Source organism: Anopheles cruzii, chromosome 2 (assembly GCF_943734635.1).
Source record: "Anopheles cruzii chromosome 2, idAnoCruzAS_RS32_06, whole genome shotgun sequence".
NCBI classification, from domain to species: domain Eukaryota; kingdom Metazoa; phylum Arthropoda; class Insecta; order Diptera; family Culicidae; genus Anopheles; species Anopheles cruzii.
In genome coordinates, this window is record NC_069144.1 from 44,126,105 (window position 1) to 44,151,671 (window position 25,567).

At 48.8% G+C, this 25,567-nt stretch overlaps 2 protein-coding genes across 2 annotated transcripts; both read left to right on the plus strand.

Moving 5' to 3' along the window:
- Positions 1-5,685: 5,685 nt before the first annotated feature.
- On the plus strand, positions 5,686-8,784 carry LOC128267663 (G-protein coupled receptor 52). The gene is made up of 3 exons (XM_053004549.1): positions 5,686-5,854; positions 5,922-6,180; positions 8,208-8,784. Exons 1-3 carry the CDS (start codon positions 5,686-5,688, stop codon positions 8,782-8,784), a joined length of 1,005 nt encoding a protein of 334 aa, XP_052860509.1.
- Positions 8,785-19,947: 11,163 nt separating this feature from the next.
- LOC128267527 (troponin C-like) lies at positions 19,948-25,566 on the plus strand. Its single transcript, XM_053004377.1, has 5 exons — positions 19,948-20,135; positions 21,002-21,029; positions 23,124-23,267; positions 23,363-23,614; positions 24,829-25,566. Exons 1-5 carry the CDS (start codon positions 20,133-20,135, stop codon positions 24,852-24,854), a joined length of 453 nt encoding a protein of 150 aa, XP_052860337.1. The 5' UTR covers positions 19,948-20,132; the 3' UTR covers positions 24,855-25,566.
- The last annotated feature ends 1 nt before the right edge of the window (position 25,567 follows it).

Genomic DNA, 25,567 nt, shown 5'->3' on the forward strand with positions numbered 1-25,567 from the left:
GCGCGGATCGGAGGAAGCTAAATTGAAATAGTCAAATCTAATCTAGTCGCTCCCCGTTCGGTTATTGCGTGCCGGGAAAATCGATTTTTCGCCCGCCGCCAGTCAAAATTAACCGTCCCGCGCTCCCTGTAGAGGAGGCCGCCCGTAGCGATACTGCCATGTCCTCCCAGCCACGACCGAAGACCTTTTGGGGCCTGTTGTGACAGCTTTTTCATTGGCCCTCTGTTGCTTGTCCGACCGACCCGAGACTCACGATAACCGTTCGTTAACCGTTTGTTTGGTCACTAAACATCATTGAGCATGCATCTGGCACGCGCCCGCCGGGAGCCAATTCACGAAAGTGCGTTTCAGCCCGGTGGAGGATTATTGGAAACGCCACCGAGCACACCGTTAGGTGAATCCAATTTATTCCCAGAACGTTGGCTGGAAATTTTAAATTAAAACACCAATAAACACCTAAAGAATTGTAACTCAATGAATGAGAGCTCCCGGTGAGAGGTTTGAAAGGTGCGCCCACTCCTCGAATCCCATTAAAATAATACCCTTTTTGCAACTGTAAAAGAAGATAAACACTTGCCTAAAGCGAATCAATAAACAACACCACCATGTCCGCCGGAACAATCTCTTAACATTCGGGAAAGCGAAAAACCAATCCATTGTCCTCTGGGGGGAACAAATAGTTGGAATCGAATTCGCAACCGATGCCCCGAAACCAGGCGCGGAAAAAGCCTGCAGACCGCTCGGCGTAAATTAATTTTCATGTCAGCATATTAAATATGACCGCCTCCGGTGGTCGTCCTGTGCAGTGTGCCGTTGCAGCAGTGCCACGTGATGGCCGAGGTTGGCGGTGACCGTGGGCAGTGCATCTGACGAGTGTGATTTTTGGGTAATTTGGAAAATTAAATCACACACACACACACACAGACAGAGGCCGGCGACCGTTGCGTTGACATACGGTCGGGACGACGTTGAAACCACCACCGAGGGAACGCTCGCCCCTAATGAGTACATGATGCGAACAGCAACAACGAGACGTACTCTGGCTAATCGAATTTTGTGAGGAAACTAATGAACCTGTATGTGTGTGTGTGTGTGGGAGAAGGATGCGGTTTAGAAGGATGCTGCTGAGGACATCCCGGGCCGCAGCAAAATGGTGATAAGATGAACCGAAAATTGGAGACTGTCGCTGTGAGCGGAGGCGGCCCGCTGGGAGAAAGCTGGTGACATGTTATTGTACAAATCACGTGCATAATCGATTGCAAAGCGGGTCGTCTGCGCCATCGCGCCCGCCATTGGCCGGTTGCCAGCTGGACGTTGGGCGCAGCTCCTTTGCATAGCTGGCTCACGGCGTTTTGGCACCGTCGGGTTTATCCTGCCGAGAGCGTTTGAAGAGGTTGCCGTTGAAGCTCAATCGAAACGGACCCAACGGGTCAGTGGTGATGGCAAAAGACTTTGGCGTATCGTAATTGAATTGGCGCGTTGTTTGGCAGCAACATTTTAAAATCGGTTTTAAGCGAAAACGATGTTCGGATACCAAATTCCTGGTTCTCTTAAATGCGTTAGAAACTTCCAAAAACATTATGCAACATCAGATACCGCTCGGGAGCGATAATGGATAAAGTTTTTCAATATCAATTTGCGTCTACCGATAACCTTCGCTCGATGGGGTTGTAACCCTTCGAGTTCACTTACAATGTTTCAACAGAAAACTTCATTTATTTTAAACTCCCGGCCAGCCCGTGAAGCCCGATAGCGGCCGAAGCCAAAGTGCTGGTGCAGTTATGCACGCCCGCTGCACATAATGATCACCCTGAACAATGGCACCGAACAAACAATGGCGGCCGTGGCAAAAGGAGGCCCTCGGGAGTCTCTCGCTGTTTTTAGAAGCGGTGAGATAAAGCGAAAACAAAAAAAAACCAGAACAAGAGTATGTAAAAATAATTACCAAGCTACCAACCTGCCCGAGAAAGCCTTCCGGTTGCGTGCTCGGTCCCCCGAATGGGTCGCCTCCCGCAACCCCATCGATTCATTATCATCTTGCCGCCGGCCCACGCCGTTGCCTGTTTCATTATGGATGAATGAGAATGAATTCAACGGAGCGCACCCGATTCCGGGGACCTGCCGGACTGACGTCATAGGTTGCCCTGGCGCTCTTCTCGGCCGCCACCGGCGAACTCATTTCCTCCCGTGGGGAATAAGAGAGCCACCCATCCCGTTTCCGATTTGCCTCGCGGGTCGGGTCCGGGCACCGGAAAACGGTGAAGCTCATTTCCGCCCATTTGTTGCACCTTTAGCGGAGCCTGTGTTCTTCCGGGCCGCGCTTCCATTGACACAATACGCCCAAACGAACCCCAGCGAACGGTACGTTGGTGGTGCTGCTGTGGACTCGGGACTCCTTCCCTTATTCCCGAGCCCCGTTTGGTGCCCGGGACTGGTCCGCAGTTTGTGATTATGCATTTATATGCTGTTGCGCACGCTGGATGTTGCTGCTGGTGACGATGATGCTGATGATGATGATGATGCTGCTGTCCCCAGTGCGATACACACATTTTAGGCCAAGGTCAGTGCGCGTCGTGAGTGGTCACGTGCTACGCAGGGCGGGTTCATTGAGAAATGCTCGCACCAGGCTCGCTGCTAGTAAACCTCTCGTATCCACAAACCCGGGTTCTCTCTCTCTCTCTCTCTTGGTCTCGGACCACCATTCAGCCACTGAGTGCACTTCCGGGCGACGGACAGCGTGGGACCGGGATGGAACCGATGGTTGCCCGGTTTGTTCATCGGTTTCGAGCGATAGGACACTCCATTGAGCATGGCGTTAAATCGCCGTGTCCTTCGGCAGAGGGCAGAGAAAAAAGGACACACTTTTGCATTGCCCTTTGCCCAGTGGATGATTCGAACCCGTTCGAATCCCGGAGTTAGTAACGCTGGATGGTGTCGAAGCTTTAGTGTAACGTTTCGAGCTTAACAAGGGAAGCAAAACTAAAACTTGGCCATCAAACGTTTTACGTGCTCGACGTTCTGCTTAATGAAGCGTCCAATAATTTCACCATTAACGCTGCAAACTAGCTATTGCAAACTTGTAGCATAATAAGTTTGGTAGAACGTTTTATTGACATCACCGGGACTCACGTGCCATTCCGGGGCAAAGAGGATGTGTAGCTTGCATCCGAAGCATCGCGATGCATCGTAAACACGCTGTCGATAAACATGATAAGCATCGGGTCGACCGTTCGCCAACACATTTGCATCGACGCAGCTCTACGACATCCTCCACCGGCTGGGCAAACAAGGAGCAAGGAGTCATATTTCACGCCCCCTGATTGCACCATCAGTGCCGCCGTTGGCGCAATCAATACACGTGCTAACATTCTCAAAACGGTCTGCTTTATCGCGCGAACGGCAACCGCCGGCCAATCTTCTGGCCAATCACGAAATCAATAAATTGCTCGTAAAGCGCCGCGAATATTAATCCACCCAACGCACCAGCTACGTGCCCTCTTGTGTGTGTGTGTGTTTGTAAAATTTATTGCGTGGCATTTAAATAAAAACAGGAAAACAGGACATTTAAACCTAAGGGGAAAACGGGTTTCCCTTTGGCCGGTGGCTAGACGAGGCGTTTCTGTTGAATGGATCGATGCTCGATGGAGTCCACTTTCATTACGATCATATTCGAAAGTGACTAACGAATTCCCGGGGGCTTCGTTTCAACCGGCATCGGATTTAACTGTCTACCAAAAATGAAAACCTAGCTTGCCCAAAAAACTCAATCCAAAAAACGACGGTTCCACGACGAATATCGATGTATCAAAAGCATGCTCAAAACGAGAGCTTCCGATAAACGGCTCCATAAATGTGATTCCCACCCTGGTCGTCCTTGGCGTCACTCCTTGCCGCGAATCGTCTGTCATCGGTCGGTCGGCTTTATTTATGATGCGCAGAATTTGCTAGCGAAATAGGTTTTACGGCAAAAACGAAACCCCAACTGCTGGGATGACCTTGGGAAAGGCTGACACGAAATTTCGGAAATACAATTCCATCCCTTTTATCGACGCGATGCCCGCGATGGGGACGCCTGGTGGTTCACGCGCAACCCGAAACCGCCGCGCGGCCTTCAGGGGACGGAATTAGATCAAGTGTCCACCGGACCGGTTCCAGAAAACTGACAACTCATTTCCCGATTGTGCATTTCGACGCGGTTCGCAAAAATCTCGCCAGAAGCCACAAAACCACTAACAGTGCGGAACTTTGCATCCATTAAATCAAATGAACCACAAACTACATTGTAGTTAGAGCGTTGAGCGTTGATTTGGTTCCGTTGTTCTCTTTCCCGCCCGTTTTTAGTGTGATTTGAAAATGTTTATTCATAATCGTGGCTCGTGTGAAGGAGCAACCCGGGCTGCATACCTTCAGGCGCAGTAACTCGCGACGAACTCTTGCTGCTTACTGACTGGCGCGTGATAAAGTGCAATAAAATCATTCCCGTAAATCGATGTGCTGGGCGGCACAGAACACGCTGCAACCGGCCCACGAACCGGGTTAACGGTGGTGACCATTTTTCATACCAACACGATGCCGAGCGTCACCACCACGCAACGCTGGTCCCCTTGGCCAGTAATGGGGTGGCATGAATAATTTAACAATTATGCAATTGCATTTAATGCCGGCCGTTCATTAAGTGCTTTTCAACCGGAAACGGCGCTTTTCCGTTCGCTGTTCCGGGTACCGAGCGCGCGGCGCTTTCCGATGAAGTCAGCTACGCAAAAGGTGTTTCGTGCGACGTCCAGCCGCAAGGATCGCCGAAAGCATGTGTGTGTGTGTGCATTTTTTGTACGATAATCACTATGATATAGAACTTCCACAACACCGATCCGACGGGGGATCGGATCGTAGCACTGACTGGCCGCCATAAATAAGGCCGCCTCAGTGGGTCGGTCATTAACACCGTTACGAAGGAAGTACTTCGTTTGGTAGCAACCCGCCGATTGGCAGTTTGGAGTGTCATATTTAGCACACAGTCTCCCCGTTGCAAACACTCTGCGGAAAGTGCGGAGGTTTAAAGTTTAACGATGTCACGGACACCGGCCCTCGGAGAGTTGAGAGTGGGTGCGATGAAAGCTGTCACGATGTTTCCGCCACCTGGGAAATGGGGCCGACAAACTGTGCGCCGACAGTGGGAGCTTCAAAGCGACTTTTGCGGACCGTTGAACGGGATTCCGCTGCGCTTCTCCGATTGCTAACGATGAATTAACACGCACCCGTTGTCGCCCGGGCTACTGAGACCCGGGGGGCTATGACGTACACGACTAATTAAACGAATTGAATGTATGAATTGATATGTATATAATGTCATTAGGATGTACAACACTATCACCGTCAATGATCCCTAAGATTATGGCTTTCTTTCTCGTTACAGCTGCGTGACAAGCGACGCTTAGTGCCGTTTAGAGATCGTTAGAGCTTCCATTGCCACTAGTTAAGTGCAAATCAAGCACGCCGCTTGCGCATCGATTCAGTTAATGTGGCACGAAAGTAGTGTCCAGTAGGTGTCCGGTAGCATCGAAAAGTACCTGCACAGGACGACGGTAGCGAGAAAGTACGCACTGCCCTTCGCCGCCACGCCGCGTCATGACCGGATGTGAGGTAACGGTCCCGTATCCGGTGACGCAGTGATGCGGCGAGGGTACGATGCTCATCTCGCCCGTCTCTGTTTCAGGAGTTACGATGCATGGGCTGAGTCACCTGCAAACCGGCTCAACCCTGGAGGCGCTCACGCAGGCCACGATCATCCTCATCCTAGCGGTCGCCATCGTCATCTCGAACCTCATCGTCGTAGCTACATATCTTAACTTTAAGGGTAAGTCCTCTAACACCCGCCGTATCCGTTTCTAGACAGTGAATAATCCGGCTTCTTTTCCCCATAGGTCCCCATGAGGTCATAAACTACTATCTGCTATCGCTGGCAGTGGCCGATCTGCTATGTGGCCTGTTTATCGTCTCACTCTCGGTGTATCCGGCGTTCAGCGGAGAATGGATCTACGGCGACGTGGTGTGCCGGATGATGGGCTACCTCGAGGTGACACTCTGGTCCATCAGCGTGTACACGTTCATGTGGATCTCGGTCGATCGATACCTGGCCGTGCGGAAACCGCTCCGCTATGAAACGATACAAACCAAAACAAGGTAAATGTTGGTCTTCCTCGCCAGTGGAAGCTTTCCACGGTTCTTCGGTTCGCAAGTAGCGTAACCGAAAACATCCGCGCGTCCCATCGCCCGGATGGCAAGAAGCTGCCGGAGCTCGACCTCACTCCACTTGTACATCTCCACCACCATCATGACCATTTCACAATCACCTTTTTTACACTACCGAACCGAACACCAACCAATGTTAATGGAACCACACCACCGCATCTAGTTGAGAATGTTTGGTTGCCGTGTGACTTTTTGTTTGGTTCACTAGAATGGGCGGAAGTACACCGCGGGTAGTAGGGTGGACACTCCGTGCCAAGGACACTTTCACATGTTTCTGTGTGTGTGTGTGTGCTATCACTTTATTTTGATTTTCTTTCGTCTGCGTTTGACCTAGTGGTGATGCTGATTTTCATGCTGTTCTGATTTTTCCCCGTTTTATTTTCCTCTAAGCAACTTGATGAAATTGTGTTAATTTCAGACACTACTTTTGGCTACTTTTGTTCAAGCAACTTCTCTATTCCATCCCCCCTTGAGGGAACGAATGAAACGTGTGGCGCGACGCAATAGCGTTCGATGCGTTCTATTTCGCAATCTCTCATAGCGTGCGTTTATGTGCATCTATTTCATTTATTTAGTTTCCCATTAAATAGTTACCAAAGTCACCCGTTGCCCGTTTGGCCCTGTGTATCTCATTCTTTCTTTCTCTTTCTCTCGTTCCGCTCGTCCTGGTTCTTCGTCGGTGCGTCGGGGTTCGGTGCGTCACTTCCAATGCGTCACCTTCCGCCACCCAATAACGATAACCAAAATCAAAACCCTTAAAACACGATCGATCGTAACGCCCGTAATGCACGATGTCACGATCACCACGATATGCGCCACGTGTTAAATTATGCCAAACGCACGCCAATCCGCTCAAACCGGAAATGAATGCGTTCGTGCACGGGACGCTCGGGAGCGAGAGAGAGAGAAAAGGAAAGAACGGAAGTCCCTGTACTGATCGATGTTTGTTCGTGTCTGATGTTCTGCTCCCCCCCACAAAACACACTAATATCTAGGAATGGAAGGTTTGAATACTTTTTGCCCGTTAAACTACACTTTTCTTACTGATCCTTGCGTACCCGTCGGATAATTGCGTTTCGATTCTGCTTTATCTATCTTACTTTGGCGCATTTTTTTCTTACACTCTAGCGTCGCGTACGATACTTGTACTTTATACGTTATTTCCTTTTTATTACCTGCAACTGTATCATTGTTGTAAATACTATTTGTTATTCGAACGCGTATTTTGTAAAACGGTTTGATTTTGTAAAGTATTTTGATTTTTTTTCGTACAAGTAGTTTTGTAATTTCGCACACAATTCTTAAACAACACAAACACTTTTGTGGACACACACGCAATTACGCTCCTTTGCGCACCAAACACACCGCATTCTGTTTACAGGCAATTCACAGACTTTGGGGAACTGATCTCCACATTCGAATGGGTACAATCGTTGGCAGTACGATTGTTTCCATCGGGACCCGGAATCCGCCCGCCAACTGGCCAGACATTGTAACTGTAAAAAGTAAAGCCCCACCCGTATCTCGCTGCTTTTTTCCCAAAAAACGTAGGCTGTAGGCTGTGCAATGTCCACTTCCTTCTGCTCACTCACTGCCCACATCCAATGAGCGTAGAACCGCGAGCCGCTTTGTACGGTAGTTGCATTAGTAGGTAGGCTGGCCAAGGAAGTACTGTGCATCTGCAATGAACCGGTGGCGCACCCACCAGCACTTCCCCCACGCCACATTGCTCCCTTCACTTCGTAGTGCGGCAGTAGAACTTGCCAAAGCCCGCATAGGGGTGGCAGCTGCTGCTGGCTGGCTGACTGTTTGTTTTGGATTTTTTCCGTTTTTTCCGTTTATGGATCGCCTCTAGACACCCGCCCGTCTTCCGGAGCCGAACGAAGGTCACTAATTGACGGCGTCCTCTCTCTCTCTTTCTCTCCCCTTGTTGTTTCTTACTCTCCTTTCTTGACCAGATGCCAATGCTGGATGGCGTTCACGTGGATCTCAGCGGCCATGCTCTGCTGCCCACCGTTGCTAGGCTACAACGAGGCCAACTACAGTAAAACCACCAACATCTGTATGCTCGAGTGGGGTAACATGGCGGCGTACAGTGCAACGCTGGCAATCCTGGTCCTGGGGCCGAGTGTCATCTCGATCGTCTACAACTACGGCTACATCTTCACGATGATGCGAAAGGTGCGATCGGGGGCACCGATCCACGACAAGGAGTACGCCACGGCACTCGCAGAGAACCTAGCGAACCCCAGTCACTGCATGTCGTTCGCATTGGTGTTTTCCTTCTGGATCTCGTGGGCCCCGTACATCGGGCTGCGCATCTACGAGCTGATCAGCGGTGACACGATCGACAATCCGCTGCTGCACTTCGGGGCCGTCTGGATCGGCATCCTCAACTCGTTCTGGAAGATCATCATCATGACCAGCATGTCGCAGCAGTTCCGGCTCCTGGTCCGGCTGCTCTTCCTCACCATCTGCTGCAAGACGAAGGGCCGCCTGCAGGCGGAGCTGATCGGTCTCGATCCGGACGACTAGGCCACCGGGCGGCCACTGCTCCGTGCAAATTCCGAATGAGCGTACAATCAAGTTTACAACATTTGTGCTACTGAAACCACAGCTACAGCTCTGCACTCTGCAGAACTAGGGACGCTAATTTAGAACGCCAATTAGTGCAGCTGTGCAACCGTTTAGTACCTAGAGGCTTAGCCGAGCTGTCCCGGGGTCGATGGAGTGCTAGTGCCCGTCGATCGGGAAATCATTTACACTACCAAAAAGAAGTCACACTATACGGACACATAATCGACCGATCGGGTTTTACTTCACCGCGCGTAGATTAATCAACCATAAATGCAAACAAAAAAAAACACGGAGAAGGAAAACTAAGGGCGTCCAGTTTCCTAACTCAATTCCTCTCACCGATTGCCGTCTAGTCAAACAGGGCTGTGGGTTAGAAATGAAACCGAACAATCAATCAGCAGTCATCGACGGCTTCTCAGCGTCATCTATTGCATAAAATCCTGCTACGCATCCTGTGCGCGGTCCTCAGCATTAACCATGAGTGAGAGGCACGGGTTCGGTGCACGGGGGCGCGATGCACGAACGAACGAACGAACACGGCACATGGCACGGCACGCTAGCGGCATCCTTCGTCTCCAGTACCGAGCGAGCGAAGACACCGGGCGTGCCGGGGTCAAACAATATTTAACAAACGTTTTCAGGGCTCACGCATAGACATTATTGAACGAATCTATAAGGATGTAAAACATAATACAAGGGAAATACTATAATGTTAAATGCCAGCAAGCAACAGAAAGCTGCAACTAGCGATGCCAGCTTAGACTAACAATAGAAGCCAACCAATCGCACTGGAGCTGCAATAATGGTCACGCTATCGAGCCTCTCGCTGTTGCTATTGCCGGCGTCACAAGCCCCAAGCGGCAAGAAGACACACGGAAGGACACACGGAAGATGAGCAGCATTAAAATTTGCTATGCAAAAAACAGCAGCGGCACACACTCACAAACACATACAAAGCAGCAAAGAAGTCGATATTTTCTAGATTTTTAAAGAGTGAGATTAAACAAAAGTAACGCATAAAAACGCATCTTATAGCGCTAGCGCACTAGCACCGATCATCGAATCCAAGTTTCAAGATGGCGGACATTCGTAGCGTTAACTACTACTTAGAAGGAGGAATCTGCGGCAGAACCGAAACAAAGCTCACAATTGAAATGTCAACAAAGTACAGGAATAGTTATGCGTTATGCGGAAGTAATGTTTCCACCCCAACTGGTTACCATAAGCACGATTGTTAGTGTGAGCCCCGAACCGGTCCACATCGTTGCCGGTGAAGCTCATCGTTAGTTACCGATTGTTTTCTCAAGCAATACTAAACGCCACCGGCCGAAGGTAAAGGCCCCCCCCAAAAAGGGAAGGCTCTCACTTCGCGCAGCGCAGCGGTTGAACGGTTGGCGGTCTAGTCATAGGTCCCTGGAGCCAGCCAGTAAGGCCGGCCGGTGTGTCTGTTGTACACAATTCGTTAGAGTACGCTGTTGTTACTTAGTTGCGTCTACTGTAGCGAAACGAAACGAGGCCAACGGTGTGGTGTCCGATGTACATAAAAGGGATGGTTTTTAGTAACGAAGCTTAGTTTGCAACTCAACTTGTCCACGGCGCGGAGGATCAATCACGGTCGTTGCTTTGCTGATGGATTGTGCAAAACTTTAACTTAAAAATCTTAAATACTTTAAAACGTAAACTGCTCAGTTAGTTCATTCTGCCCAGAAAGTGGCGCATTGCTCGGAGATACAACGAATTTGTAGTCCCGGTTTCAGCTTTCGGTTTCTTTTCCTTGCTTTTTTCGGTTTCACTCTCAATATCCATTAATGATAGGCTAATGAGTTAGTCCGTAAGTTTGTTAGCGTTTCATAATTAAGGTTCGTTCATGCTCGGTATACAGAACGAAAACGGGGACAGGCGGAATTCGATGGAAATCCTTATTAGAAAATGAAACACCATATTGGCAGAAACTGGGCATTGGATGCTTGACAGTGTCTCAGAATGTACGTTGGACGGACGGTGACGTGTGTGGTTGGCTTAGCATTAAACCTAGGACCGTTACGGACACGAAAAGTAGAACAAAAGACGTGGGTAAGCAAAGAAAAACAGGGTCATTTCCTTAGAAAATTATTCAAGCATTCCTTTAACGTGTCTCGTTTGTAACGTGAAGTATGAACCCTGAACGAGTTCCGTGCGCACTGTCCCACCGCACGCCAATTAAGCTGCTTCTACTATCACTACGACACTACCGCCGCTACTACCATTAGTACTACCACCCACTTAGCCAGCATACCTCCCCGTGTAACCGGCGAGAGAGTGGTCATTCGAGGCTTTGTTGCGTTCCGCGCACCGCCAGTCACCCACACACATCGGCACCGTGCAAGTGCAGATGCAAAACCCATTTCCAGTCTCGACTGTCATGATTTTTGGCATATACGTTTCCACATGGCCTACACACAATTACACGAATCCCCACGAACGGAGGGTGGAATTCACAGCAGGAACACAAAGTGCTCGAAGTGGGGAAGCCATTAGCGTTCGGATGGTTCGAAGCATGCCCAAAGAAGGTCCCATGGACCCGGAATAGACGCAGAAGAGAGCACATGGCGCAGGAAGCGAAGCGCAGATGGAGGACTTTCGGCACAGCATAACTTCAATTAACGATAAAGAGCAGCGAGCAGTGGGCAGTGCAGAAAACTGAATCTTTAAACTCGTTGTAACCGAGAGGGAAAAAGAGACAGAGACAGCAGAATCATAAAACAAGGTTGTTGAACACTCAAACTGCCATGGCGAGATGGGAACGTTACAAAAAAAGTGAAACAACAAATACCAAAATCGATACCGATTTCGGTTGCAGCGCCAGCAGCGGCAGGCAGGCAGTTCAGGAAGTCCATTGCCAACGATTGAATTCACGTTTTACCGACGAGGACACGTACCATCGCAGCGCTCATCAAACGCATCGATTTTAATGTTACTCACCCTTACGCTCGTCGGGCGAGCTTTTAAGGAGCTCTTGTGCCGATGGCCCGTTTGCTTCCTGAGCGGACTGTGAGGCCACACTGAGGGATGTGTTGAGATCGATTTCTGCTAGATCTCTGAGAGATCGTGACGGGGTGACGGGCGCAGTCACAGGGCAAAACCTCCAACACGGAGACGAGTGGACGCGTATTTTAAGTCACCAATACTCTATGTAATCTCCAATTTGACGCAACAACCGTTCTACGTATTCGAAACATCTTTTTAATGACTTTCACAACTCAAATATAACCAAACCAGAAAACACTTTAGGGCCAAGCGTCGGAAACAACACGGTAGCGGGCTGCTTGTAGCGAGACGATCGCAGCGAGGCATCAAAGCCGGGCGATCTAGGGCGTAGTGTGTTGGCGGGCCACGGCTTCCCCGTTGGCTTCACGTGTCGAATTTTGCTCCAAACAAAAATAACAAAACATAATTAACATAATATTCCGCTTGGCTCTTAGACTAGCATCTAACGCCCGCAGTTGCTCGCTATCTCTCCGTTCACATTGACTATATTAGGGGTTTATGGGCGAGGAACGATCGGGTGCTCAGCTGGCTAAGTTTCGTACAATTGCACGGACATCATTGGGCGTTTGGAAGCCAACAAACTCTGAATGGATGAAATTATGGTCAAAATTTAATCTAATTGGCTATTACTACCGTAAGACACTGTATTTTAGGCGTAGTAGCGCGGCAAGCACTAGAGAGCATCGAGGAATCGAGCGGACGCGCGTTGAATTGTGGGGCGAAGTGGCCACCAGTTTTCGGTTTACGTCACTTCCCGCTGCGTATGATTTATAAAATAATTTAGTGATATCGGGCTACGAATACCATGCCGTCTGCCGTGTTATCGGGAACCGGTTCAAGGATTGTAGATTGTTTGTATGCAGTCGTCAAATATGTCGAAAATGGAAGGAATTTTGTTATGTTTTCGTGTACGAATAGATTTAATACGTTACAATTGAACAGGAACTGGTTAATGTCGGGTTTTAGTTGCCATCGGTTCTCCGTACCACAGAACCAGAGTTTGTTCATAGAGAGAGGGCTACTGGGCGTGGGAATAGAGTGTTCGATCGTTACTATGAGTAGGCAAGTGAGTAGGCTGCTACTGCAAGCCCTAAGGCAAAGCAAATGAACAAAGACGTACGTCAACACACTTTGTAGAAGCTTCCGTATAATCAATTACCATGGAAATAAACTACAAACCAGAAAACTGTAGAGTCGCAGCAACAAAAAAAACAAATCGCAGTAAAAACCACTAACCGAAAACTTAGAATAGACAAACTGGCTGTTCCATCGATGCATGATTCAACAATGGGATAAGGATAGCAAATGTGACGAAGAAATCCAGGTTTTTTAATTTATAATAAACCATTTCAAAATAAAAATTGAAACAATAAGCTCAAGAGTGTTTTCCGGAGAGCAGCTGAGGCTGTTGACAGTTTTCACATTCAACCCCACATTTCTTTTCTAGTTCAACATTCAAATGAAAATCAAAGATCAACACTTTCATCCTTTACTTTAGCGGGACGTTCAAACTAGACATCCATTCCTGTTCCAACAACGTAGTGCCGGCCCCCTCGGGAGGAGGACAACCAACAACTTGTTGGATGTCATAAATTTCGTAGGAATTATCTCTTTCCCTGAGCTGGGCGAAAATTTATTCCCAAAGTCATGCACGAGCTCACAGTTGTGACGGGATGATGTCAACCATGCCACGCGGGCTGGGTGCGACCGTTTTGTCCGTGGCACGAGGTGCTCTTCTTTTCCGGTGCAGTTTTCCATCAGCGCCGTGACACACACCGGGACTGGATGGCCCAAAAATAGTGCCAGTGATGCACGGTTGGAAAATTAGTCCGAGAGTATGTCAATTTTTGCTTTAAACTTTCATTATACTTTTGACCCAACCAGATGCGCTGTACAGGAAGATAGCAAAACACAACTTTCGGCATCAATCTTTCTTTGTTTCACCACATTTATCATTCATCAGCCCATTCGCCATTGTGCCAGTATCGAAATGTGTCGAGCAGATGGTAAGTGAGAGCTGACAGCACCCCAGGAGCATCGGCCACTCAAACGGAACGGTTTTATTTTTACTTTCTTCTGGATGTGAATCGTTACTTTGTTGCGCTCTTCCGTTTCTTTGTCTACCAAATTATGATCTGCTAATTGTTTTTGGAGGATCGTTTAAGCTGTCAAAGGAATATAAAACAACTTTATTCCCTTTCCACATTGCATTACAGAGCAACAGAAAGGAATGAAAACGTCAATTTCAATCATGCTTTCATTTCATTTACAGGATAAGTAGAGCCCTTTCCATTTTACCATCTAATTTACAATCTTTTTTGCACAGCTCGCAACCGAACGTGCTGCTGCTGACCATAGAATTCATACCACCGCGATTAATCTTGTCTCGGCCTTAACCGTCTTTTGAGTTGATTTATTAGCGAGTTTCCGAAATAAAGACTGGAAAATTTCCAATGGTTGCCAACTTTTTGCACCGAAAGCATGGCGAAAGCATGTACTTTTCCTCTACGAAATTTTCAATATATCTTCTTCATGTTTCGATCGAATAAAACACTAAAGATTAGCTTCACGGGGCAGCATTCAATCGTGCGTATGACAAATTGCCCCCGGGGGGTTCAGAAATAGTGGGACAAGATCAGAGAGCCGAAAACCCAGAGACTGCAAGCGGGCGAGCCGAGCGTCAGTAAGTCTCCCGCTGCCAACGATGACGAAGAATGTGTCATGTCGAGACCGTGTCGGGGTCAGTCGCAAAAGGAAAAGGAAGTGGATACTGTGGACGCCAGGGCAATGTCCCGGGCCAGAAGAGCTGGCCGTAAAAAAGTGTGTCGAGCATCTCACGCGCACGAAGCGGTCAGGGTGAATAAAGGCATCATCTTTCCGCGATCAGCTCGATCATTTTCCGCCGACACGAACACCGAACAGGCAAGTAAAAATAGTCTCCACTTGCAACCGCTTATGATTTATGTGTCCCATACGTTCTGAGAAATGGATAAATGGGAATGGAAAGTGACAAGAATGAGTAAAAGATACGTTCTCAGCCTGCAATCTTCGTGTTTCTCCACTTCGTAGCTTTCAATGGGCACGAAAATTGGTTCAATAACGCTAAAGGTTACGGCCCAGTTTCCTTTACGGCTAAACTTGGTTAAGAAATACAATCAATTCGATGGCATCATTAGGTGTGTTTGGCTTTTAAGGATGTTTTAATATTTTGGCAATAACCGAACCATTCAAACGAAGTCTACTCTTAAATATTTAGCCTAATAATTATCGGTAATCTTTGATTGTGTAATCCCACTCTGCCACTAAGCACCTGACAGTCATGGTCGGAAAGTCTTACGAAAACGGGTATTCATAAACTGGACAAATCCAATTCTTCGCACCACCGTTTCTTGGCGACAGACGCCTGACAAATACGCCATTAGCGGAATCGACTGTAGCCAAAACGGCGATGGAAACTTCCCGAAAACAGAACGCCAACAATATTTCTCTCACACAATGTTCGCCAGGGTTAGGGGGGGGCGCCCCCCGTCGCAAGGAACTACCCGCAGTCTCGGCCGTGGTCATCATGGTCACTGCGTGGTGATTTACGCCGAACAACAATGTGGCGATGCGTGCGCTGTTAAACGTCCCACACGACATGCGACCTGATCTCGGCTGGCTTCTTGACCCCGCCGCCCTGCGCTAATCCGGAGGCGAGGGTGTTCTAACACCCAGCAACCAACGGCGGCCCAGTTCGAACCATAGATTACAATGTTTAATTGTGGGCCGGTGTGGCGAAAAGATCACCGCAGAAAATCCCTAGCGGCCTCCGTCTGTGTTTTGACACCGTCGGTACGGAATCCGTTGGCGTACGCCAAACGGACCGAACGGGCCGAACAACAGGTTGGCAGCCCGTTGCGCTCTCCGGGGACCAATCGGGACCAGGTCGTCGGACAGCATCGCTCCTCCGCTGGAGGCCGGTGCCTCCGCAGTCGCAGTCATGCCGAATTGAATAACCGATAAATATTATGATTAACCGTAATGTACACAAAGTAAATAAACGGGTTGGATGGTGTGTCTGAACCTTTTTTTCTTGCTTCAGAATCGTATAGCTCTTTCCGCAAGCCCGTGGTGTGGAATTGAGATTTTACAATTGCTTGCTAGCCAGTCGCTGGGGTAGAAATACCTTAGCGGTCGGCATTCTTGGCTGGACGAAAAATTCGGTTCGCGGCCTACGCGGCGGCACTATTTGTGTCCCGCGTGAGTCGGAGTCGGTGGGCCAGGTCTGCACATGGCCACATGGGCGCACCGTAGAAATTACGATAAATACTGTAATGGGAATGCAATGGGGGCGCCTGGTCGGGAGAGGTGGCCTGGTATGCCTCTGCCACCTGTTAAGTCGTTAAGATGGCGCGAATTCAAACGAAAACACCCCGGACATTGTTTTGTGCCGATTCCCCGACGGGATGGTAAATAGAACATTGGGGCAGACTAGAGTATTTTGAGTTTATTTCTTTTCGATTAAGAATTAATAAGGATCAACAGCAGGGAGCACTGTTTTTGTGCCAGATTTGAGACATACGTTGCGGTCTGTACACTTCCACATTATTAATCCGTGGCCAGTTGTGGCCCACATACCTGTTGTAAATCTCGGCACAAAGGCTTTCCTTCTTGGCGGCCACCTACTGGAGGTTCTTTTGATCATCGCCCAGATGAGGTGCCATTTCTGCTTGGATTACGCTCTTGGCAGTGTAATTAATGCACCCCGCGGTGGTGCAGTGCAATGCGCCGTCCATTCTTTGCATCGCGGAGAGCAGCATCTATTTTTAAGTCAACCACTTTCACCGCCAACTCAAACCGGTGAGAAATATGAGTCCTTTACTCTACCTATATCACGGCCGCTTCTAATCCTCGCCGGGAGCGCCAGACGTACGAAAAACGACCGCAAGCGTTCGGAGGATTTTCACCAACCCTGGCTGGTGGATTACTTGAATTTTAATGTCTCTCTTTACCAATTTGTCACCACCTTCCCTACGCAGGGGGACAAACCTGGCGAGTGCGAGTACAGGCCCAAGTAATTAAGTCAATCAACTGCAACACTTCGGCACCGTTCACGGGCCGTGGCAGACGAAACCTTGAAAATCTTGCGAGCACGCTTACAGTAGGCGATGAGTTGAGGTCATTACTCGCCATCTACTGGATGTACTTCTCGCCGCTTTGCGCAACTGTCACCTGTCAATCTGGAGCGTCGCTTTCGGAGAATTGGCCAAAATGGCCTACAAACGCACGCGTCCGGTTTAAAATCAGGTGCTCCAAAAGTGTCCTTTTCCACGGAACACATTCGTTGGAGATCCACGAGAAAGATTCATATCAATGGATTTTACTTATAGATAACAGATTATCCGCGGTGTGTACTAAAAACTATTTCCGTGAATCACTTTCCGTGGTTAGGCCAGGAGCCAGGTTCGCTAGCCTTGGCCGCTTCCCAAACAGCCGTACACAAACGCACCGGGAAATTAAAAGTGAAAAACAAGGATATTTTGGTCCAATAAAACCGACAAACAAACCAGGAACGGTCTGTCAGACGGAATAACAATATTACCACCTCTCACTGCACCGCACTATGTGGCTGCGTTGTAAAAATACGCTTCATTCAGCTTTTCGTAAATTCAAAATAAATTGCTTTCAACCGTCCGTACAACGTGGCCTTCGGCTGCCCGTGTCAGTGGACAGCTTCGCCACGCACTCAGAGCAGACGGCATTTTTTGTAGCATATTGCCGTTCCACCGGTTTAAGACGCACCACAGTGCATTACCATTAATCACGGCGAGGGCTCGACTTTCGACGCATTTCGCAGCGAGACAAACAATAGAAACACCGTCGCCGGGAAGATAACACTGATAGTGGTGGACGTGCCTTCAGGGTACCGAACGGCCTCTACAGCCGTTTGCTGTTTTGATGTTCGTGAAGGGATCGCGACACAGGTTTTGTAGTCGTTTCACAGCTTCATGGGAGTGGGACCGTGTGTTGATCAACAGAAGCCGGTAATAAGCTGTTTCGGTGACGAGTAAACAAAATTAATGCTGACACGACAATCACGACCAAAACGTCGCGAAGTTTGGTGGCGCGTGTTGGGAAGAATGTTCGAGAAAATGTAATAATTGCGTTCCCGTCTTTCTTTTGGTTTTCGGTTGACGTGGCGCCGCGAAAACATTCGCCAACGCCAACGTGCTGCACTGCATAACGGGACTCGTTAACCCGACTGGCCACTTGCGAGCGTGTCGCTATAAAAACATACTACGTGTACGCAAACGATGCCCCGACCCACTGCCGAATGCCTTTCTAATACCGGCCTATGCGCCGGAAGGTTTATGGAAATTTTACGACTTGGACCAGCTTCAGAAATATCGTGCTGCTTTTTAAAATAGTTTGCAGAAACAGAACCATTCCGGCCGTCCATTACAAACATTACGTGGTTCGCGACGTAAGCACGTCTTACTCATGCGTTTCACAGGAAACTCACCAATAAAGTGGTCGGAAACGAGATTTCCATTGCACGACGGACATGGACATTAATCTACCGTGCCAATTGGTTAGTTTACCCAAATTAGCGCGCTCAAATATTGTGACATTTTATTATTTGAATTGCAAGCTCGAAACACTCGAAACGGAATCGTTTGTTTTGGCAAGTTTCTTGTGTTATTTTTAATTTGGAAAAATCGATCAACAATGGGGGGGTTCCAACTGAATGCACCTCCTAGCGCGCCCAAAGTGTCATGTTTCCGACCCGATTCTCGAATCCACCGCATAACAAGACAAAACAGAAAATAATACAAAGTGCCACAAATACATTCCGACTTACTGCTCCGATTTGTTCTAAAACAAATTGGTGAGACTGGCCCGACGGGATCGGGTTCCTTGTTTGGGCGGCGCATCATTTGCGAACCACTAGCCTTGAGAATTGCGGGGGTTTCGTTCTCTCTATTTTGCCGTCTGTCGGTCGGTCTTCTCCACCTTCACAATTTTGCTCGAAAAAATGTGTAAGCCAAAAAGAAAAATGAAGGAAAACCGAACTGCGACACACTGCACGATCGAAGAACATCAATCTTCCGACGCCGCCCATCCCCCCGGCACGGCAATCATTTCTGTTAACTGTGTTTACAATTGGCGTTGTTGTGTTCTTCTGCCCGACTCAACCTCAATCTTATGCACCCCTTCACCAAAACACTCGGGGAAATGAAGAAAATAACACCAACAACACTGCAACGCACCGAGCCGTCGCCTCGCGCGCAAAAGGACGAAGATCGCGCTGCAGGCGCGGCCACAGAATGGTGCAGAGTGCAGCGAGGATCTCTTCGTCACGACCATGTTTTTTTTTATTTTGTCTGCTTGACTACCCATCCGATTGTCGAGACACTCCTCGCGGTTCCATAAACGCATTGCCGTCGTTCAAGTGGCGACGAAACGCGCGCGCCTAACTGGCCTAGCAAACAGCTATAACGGTCGAGTCTTCGAACGACCCCACACGCAAGACATTGGTCTTGCGCCGAAGACACGCTTCACACGCACACAATGGTGACCGACCGTCTTCGGCCGGCTTCATCCAGAATCTGGTACCGCCCTGGGGCCGGCCCGACTGTTTGTCCCAATTTTCCTCGCCATCTTTTGGGTGTTCTGTCTTCCTCGCCACGGGTCGTTCGGCTTTTTTTTCCTCAATCTCTTTTCATTGCACTATAATCCTGCTGCTTTCGAGATGAGAATTGTAGCTGCTCGTAGACTCACGGACACTGGGGACCCGCAGATTCTTTCGATGTGTATGAAAGTGAGAGAGCGTGAGCGTCGGATGGCCGCGCTCTACGCCTTCGCGGTCGCTTCAATAAAAACCAGCCGCTTTCCGAGCGACCAGCGATAGTTCATTTGGGGAACCGTCTCCCTCGCAACGGAAACGTAAATTTCCCACGATTTCAAATAGCCGGCTCCAAAGCCGATTCGTTACAACCACACACTAGAGAACGCATAGAGATTGGAGAATAGAGAGAAAAACAGAACGTGAGAGTGAGCGCTCCAGAAATAAAGCCGATCGTTGGTTGGAAGCATAAGAACCTTACGCCGGAAAAGCGGCAAAACGGTCTGGAATAGAACGACCCCGCAGGGACGATCAGTCGATAGTGTACCGTCGCGCCGAACGCATCTCGATCGCGGAGTTTCAGTTGGAAGTCCAAGTCCAAGAGTCGTGCCGAGCCTAGAACGAAGTGAAGATCGTTCCGTAGTTCGCAAATCAGCTAACAAACTACCACACCATGGTAGGTAGCGGGAAATCGGTGTAGTTATAACGGAATTGTGTCTTTTCTGCTGGTCAGATTTGTGAACCAACCATCGGTTGGCTCAGTCGGAGTTTTGGTTTGAGAATTAGGGTCGGTGTGATAATTTAGTGGCAACTGAAGAACTGCCCAAAACCAAATAGCCTTTTCAGTTTTTAATTCTTACTACATCGCAAAGAAATAACAAGATCCTGAATGGATTTATCAGCTTTTTGCTTAAAAAACCTGAAATGACACACGCTTATTATCCCTAATGGATGAATGATCACTATTTTACTGCAAAAAAAATTGCTCAAGGATATCTTGTTTCCGGAAAATGTAAAAAAATGTTTCAAATTAAAGAAAATAGTAAAGTGAAAAGTTGGGGTTGAAAAAAAATCGTATTGACAATCCTTTCGCCGCCTTGTAGCTGGAATAAATATTTATCTCTGGGTAACAGAAGTCATTGGACCAAAAATAAACCAGGCGTCTCCATTGGCCGGAACCGCTCGTGCAACCTCGTGTCCGATGTTCGACCGCCTTTTCAAGCGCTTGTAGTTTACTGAATACATGATCCGATGCGAAAATGGCTAAGACACGCATGAAAATCAGGTCAAGCATACAGCGCCCGAAATGTTTCGCTTCGGATCGGCCGATGGAGCCGCCTGGTACCTGCAGCCGAGCCGTCCTCGAGTGTCTCGAACGTGTTGTCGTTGTTCCGAAACGATCCGCCCAATTTTACGACACGCCAGCAACATGTCACCGAAATAATGTCCATTTACAAAAACTAAAAAGTGAAACCCATCTCCCGCGCAGTTTGTTAACGGTTCTTTTTTTTTGTTTCTGTCGTTCACCATTTTTCTTTCCAGGATGATCTCCCCCCAGAGCAGATTGCGAGTAAGTATGGTGGCGTCCCCCAACCCGGACACCCGGCTCGGCTCGTATCGTGCGGACCCTGTTGGACCGTGAGAAACCAAGATTAATACATACCCCACCGGAAAGTGGGCCTCGGAAAGTGGCAAACGGACAAAAAAATGGACCGACAAATCATCGAACCCGTTATGACGTTGGTTCTTCTATCGGAGGTTTTGCTTTTAGCTTACCACGCTGTGCTGTGCCTTTCGGTCACTCGAACGCGACCGGCCATCTGTTGACAGGAAGCAAAGAAAGATGGCGCACGGGTGTCCCACGCAATCGCCACGCGACATGCGAGAAGACCATCTCAAGATTTTCCCTGTTTTTCGCAAAACGTCCCACGGTGTGGCCAACGCCAACCAGCGTCCGCGTGAGGCCGCAGTCCGCATGACTAATTGCCTGTCTCCGGTTTTGGGGACGTAGAAAAACAAAATGTTGTCATCCGACACCGACCGACCGGTGTAAGGCCGATCTTACGCGCGAATCGCGTGTAGCGCGTTTAGATGAACTCGGCTTTACGATCGCACACTTTTTATGTTCGCTTTCGGGCGCGTTGTTTCAATGACGATTGTTACGGCATCGGGAACGCACAAACGTGATGGCAACAAGTTGCCGCCTCTGTCGTCGGCTGAGTCAGGGGTTTTGTTGTGACTCCCGCACTCGGTTGATGGCGTCGTCCACGCGACCATTTGCCAGGATCGCACCCCACAGTTTGACAGCCATCAGTCAGCGCCCGGCAACGATCAGCGCTCGGCAAGTGATCTTCCTGCTTCCGACACTCCAGTGTAAATAAGAAAACTATTTCGGTTTACCCAGCCCAGCCCAGCTTCTGTTTTGCCTACCAAACGTCGGTTTTTTTTCGGCATCCTGCGTTACGCTTCAAGCACGATTACCCTTCGTTTGGCCGCGATTCTCCGTTTGTTTACGCGAAGCCCGCTGTTTACGTTTGGCGATCGACGTCGACGGTGGACGATAGAAGAAGAAGAAGAAAAACTGTAGAAAGAGAGCAGAACAACACGTCTCTCGCTCCGACTCGATCACGACGGTTTCGCGCTTTCGGAACGCAAAAATCGTTAAATCTCGGGGTTTGTTATGAGTAAATGTTGAAATCCAAACTGTGGGCCCCAAAACAGACTTGCGCCGCCCAGAGGGCAAACGATCGAACCGAAGGGGTTTTATGTTGCATCCCGGGTGGGAGAAGGAAGACACACGGCAGGGCAGGGCGCTGGTGCGTGCTGGTGGTTCCAAGCGTTTTCCAACGTTTGTAACTGATCCAAAAATAAGTGATGGTCATTTTTTATTCTCTATTCGCCGTGAGTCGTGTGGCAATTTTTAGCATTGGAGGAAAGCACCATAAAACAGCACCTTTCGCTACCACCCACTGGTTTTTGGGGGGAGATAAAATGGGTGAGAAAATGGAAATTTAAATTATTACGCGAGAGCGAAACCTAACTTGGAACCCTCTGCATGGCACGGGCCACGGGCCAGGACCAATAATGGAAATGGTTACGATTATTCACGTCGGTAATGAATTTTCCACATTGATGAGAAATTGTAAGCATGATCGCTCGTGAGCCGGAAATGGACCGATCGACCCGTTAATGGTGCCAGCGAAATCGTTCGATCGAATTTGCGGTTAATTATCCGCGCAGTACGCAAACTATGTCTTCCATTTTCACTTTCGCAGGGGTTCAAAATCTTACAAATTATGTCGCCGGGCGAGCAAATCGCTTCGATCTGCAGCCCGTTGTTTTGGAGCTCTGCCAAGCGCGATTAAAACCTCTCGAAGGTCGCAAAAAACGCACTGCTGGAGGGAAACGAGGTGGGCAACATTGGCGAACGTTAGAAGGCGGGTGACCGCTCGATTGACATCGCTAATTGGGCGGAATCCATTATTGGCACGCTGAACGAATTACGGCCACCGCTTTCAGCAGTCCATTAAGGGCACGCGAGTGACATTTTTATCCCTTCCTAAACACACACCTCACCTGCGTGTGCGTGTGCGAAAGCGAGAGAGAGATAGTGTGTTCAAACGATGAGTTGACGGTCACCTTCGGTCGTTACCTTCCTTCGCAGTCCTCCAGAAGGCGTTCAGCAGCTTCGATCGCGAGAAGACGGGTAGCATCTCGTCCGACACGGTGGCGGAAATTCTGCGGCTGATGGGTCAGCCCTTCAACAGCAAGATCCTAGAAGAGATGATCGAGGAGGTCGACGAGGACAGTAAGCATCGCAACACAACCCACCCATGCCCAGGCCCAAGCCGTTGATGCTGATGTTCGTGTCGGTTTCTTTTTCCAACCCAACCCTTCTCCCAGAGTCCGGCCAGATCGAGTTCGCCGAGTTCGTCACCCTTGCCGCGAAATTCATCGTTGAGGAGGACGAAGAAGCGCTGCAGAAGGAGCTCCGCGAAGCGTTCCGTCTCTACGACAAGGAGGGCAACGGGTTCATTCCAACCTCCTGCCTGCGGGAGATTCTGCGCGAGCTCGACGATCAGCTGACGAACGACGATTTGGACATGATGATCGAAGAGATCGATTCCGACGGCTCCGGCACGGTGGACTTTGACGGTGAGTCCTGTTCCGTGCTTTATTGAATGCTTGAAAGAGTGGCACGTGTTTCTACTTAAAACACAGTCTACTGAAAAAGAAAACATTGCACACTTTTATTATCGGTCTCATAAAATCAGCTTCCAAAATCCACATCTCGCTCGGTAGTCTACCGTTGCCCACTTCATTCAAGCATAAATTAGACGCAAAATTACGATCATACCTTCGATCGTGCCATAAATCATCGTTGACTGGCCCGAAGGAGGGCGGTCCGCCACAGCCCGAGACCAGGACGAACCCGGCCAATCAAAGAAAATGGTTTTTCGTGTCCATCATTGCGTGCGTGCGTTGCCAATTTGATGTGCGAATCATAAAAACCTGAGACAGAGTCGAGCATGGCCCGCCAGATGGACATGTGATGTCTCAGCCAATTTCCAACACCACACGACGAGGGCACTAAACGTCGATCACGTCGGATCGGCTAACGATCGGCCGTGTGTTTGGCACAGGAAGACAACAAAACCACGAAGCAGAATGGTCTAGCACCGAGTGACCTGAACACGTTTTGGTGTTTTGGCAAAAAATCTAAATTTAATCCTCACGGTCAACGGTGAATCGCGCCGCTGCTGTATGTCGCACCGAAACAGCATCCAGGACTTACTCCAGCAGCTCAGTGGGGCTGTGTACGAAACACACACACACACACACGTTGTGTGTCCGAAAACTGGCGCTCCGATGCATTTCGAAACTTTCTGTCTTTCAACACAGAGCCACACAAAGTATTACAAAATGGATGCATAAAAACGTAGCGGCGATCCGAACCCGACACGTCGTTCTTCGGCTTCATGGCCACCCAGTTGAAGGTGGGCGATGAGTATCGCGTTTGGGAAACATAAACCAAAACCACCCCACACTCGGGAGGGAGCACTGCATGCGTTGCAGAGCGCGATGGTGGCCAACCTTATGACGCGCTTCTGCATCGTCCAAAGTTCGGGACGCGCAGCTGTTGATATAATTTTTCTGACTCGTCTTTCAACCTTGTCTGCGTTTCTTCACGTCCATCAGTGGGGGCAGTCACCACGGGTGTCTGTCGCGCGTAGAAATGCATACTGGCTTCTTAGAGTCCCCCCTAACACTGAAACCTAACCTCGCGGGGAGTGCCATTAAAATCTAATTAAATTCTGCTCGCTTTCTGTGGCCTTCTCAAAACGATATTTTAATTTCTTTTATTGCAGAATTCATGGAGATGATGACTGGTTAAGGATTATCGTTTCTTGGAAGCTCAGCGTCCTCGTGGCCGCCATTCTGCCGTACACCACGGAGCCATCTCCCGACATCCATTTCTTAACCCGTATTTATTCAACTCCGAGATCATCAACCGTCCAACAATTTCCACACAATCCAACACATCCTAGATGTCGCTCATACGTCATAAACACTCACACACATACACACACACACAAGATGCATTAAATTATACCGAGTTCGAGAGCTCCTTGGAGATGCCATCATCCTCGAGTCGTTATCACCGTTGGCGCTGCAAGCGGAACTGTATTTTTTGAAACCATTTTTGGATACATTTATCCCTTTATAAGATCAATTTTTTGTATAAAATAGTCAACGCTCGTGTTAGCGCGTAGCGAAACGTTTTACGGGACTGCCGTGATGTCGTAGAAAGAAGCATAGTCTACTCCGTTCGGCTTGTTGAAGTTTCTTTCGATGCGACACACAATACTCCACCGGGTCGTCGGGTTTCGAAGGAAATTTTATCAGTATTTGGCACTCACTGCCGGATGCTGGGGTGAAAAATATGTTTAAATACAGAGAGAAGCGCGACTCGTTTTATTTACCCATTCTATTTTTCTTTCTGCTTTCGGCGGGTCAATTGTAAGCCCATTTTTCAAAAAACGTTAACTGAGCGGTATTCGTTTTTCTGTACTGTATTAATAATTTGTAATAAAGCTACGATCGATC

Bases quoted from the DNA above. Each gene is read 5' to 3' on its own strand.
- LOC128267663 (XM_053004549.1), top strand. From the start codon at position 5,686: ATGCTCATCTCGCCCGTCTCTGTTTCAGGAGTTACGATGCATGGGCTG. The intron at 5,855-5,921 runs GTAAGTCCTCTA...TTTTCCCCATAG, and splicing joins TACATATCTTAACTTTAAGG to GTCCCCATGAGGTCATAAAC. The intron at 6,181-8,207 runs GTAAATGTTGGT...TTTCTTGACCAG, and splicing joins ACGATACAAACCAAAACAAG to ATGCCAATGCTGGATGGCGT.
- LOC128267527 (XM_053004377.1), top strand. The intron at 21,030-23,123 runs GTAAGTATGGTG...CTTCCTTCGCAG, and splicing joins CCCCCCAGAGCAGATTGCGA to TCCTCCAGAAGGCGTTCAGC. The intron at 23,615-24,828 runs GTGAGTCCTGTT...CTTTTATTGCAG, and splicing joins CGGCACGGTGGACTTTGACG to AATTCATGGAGATGATGACT.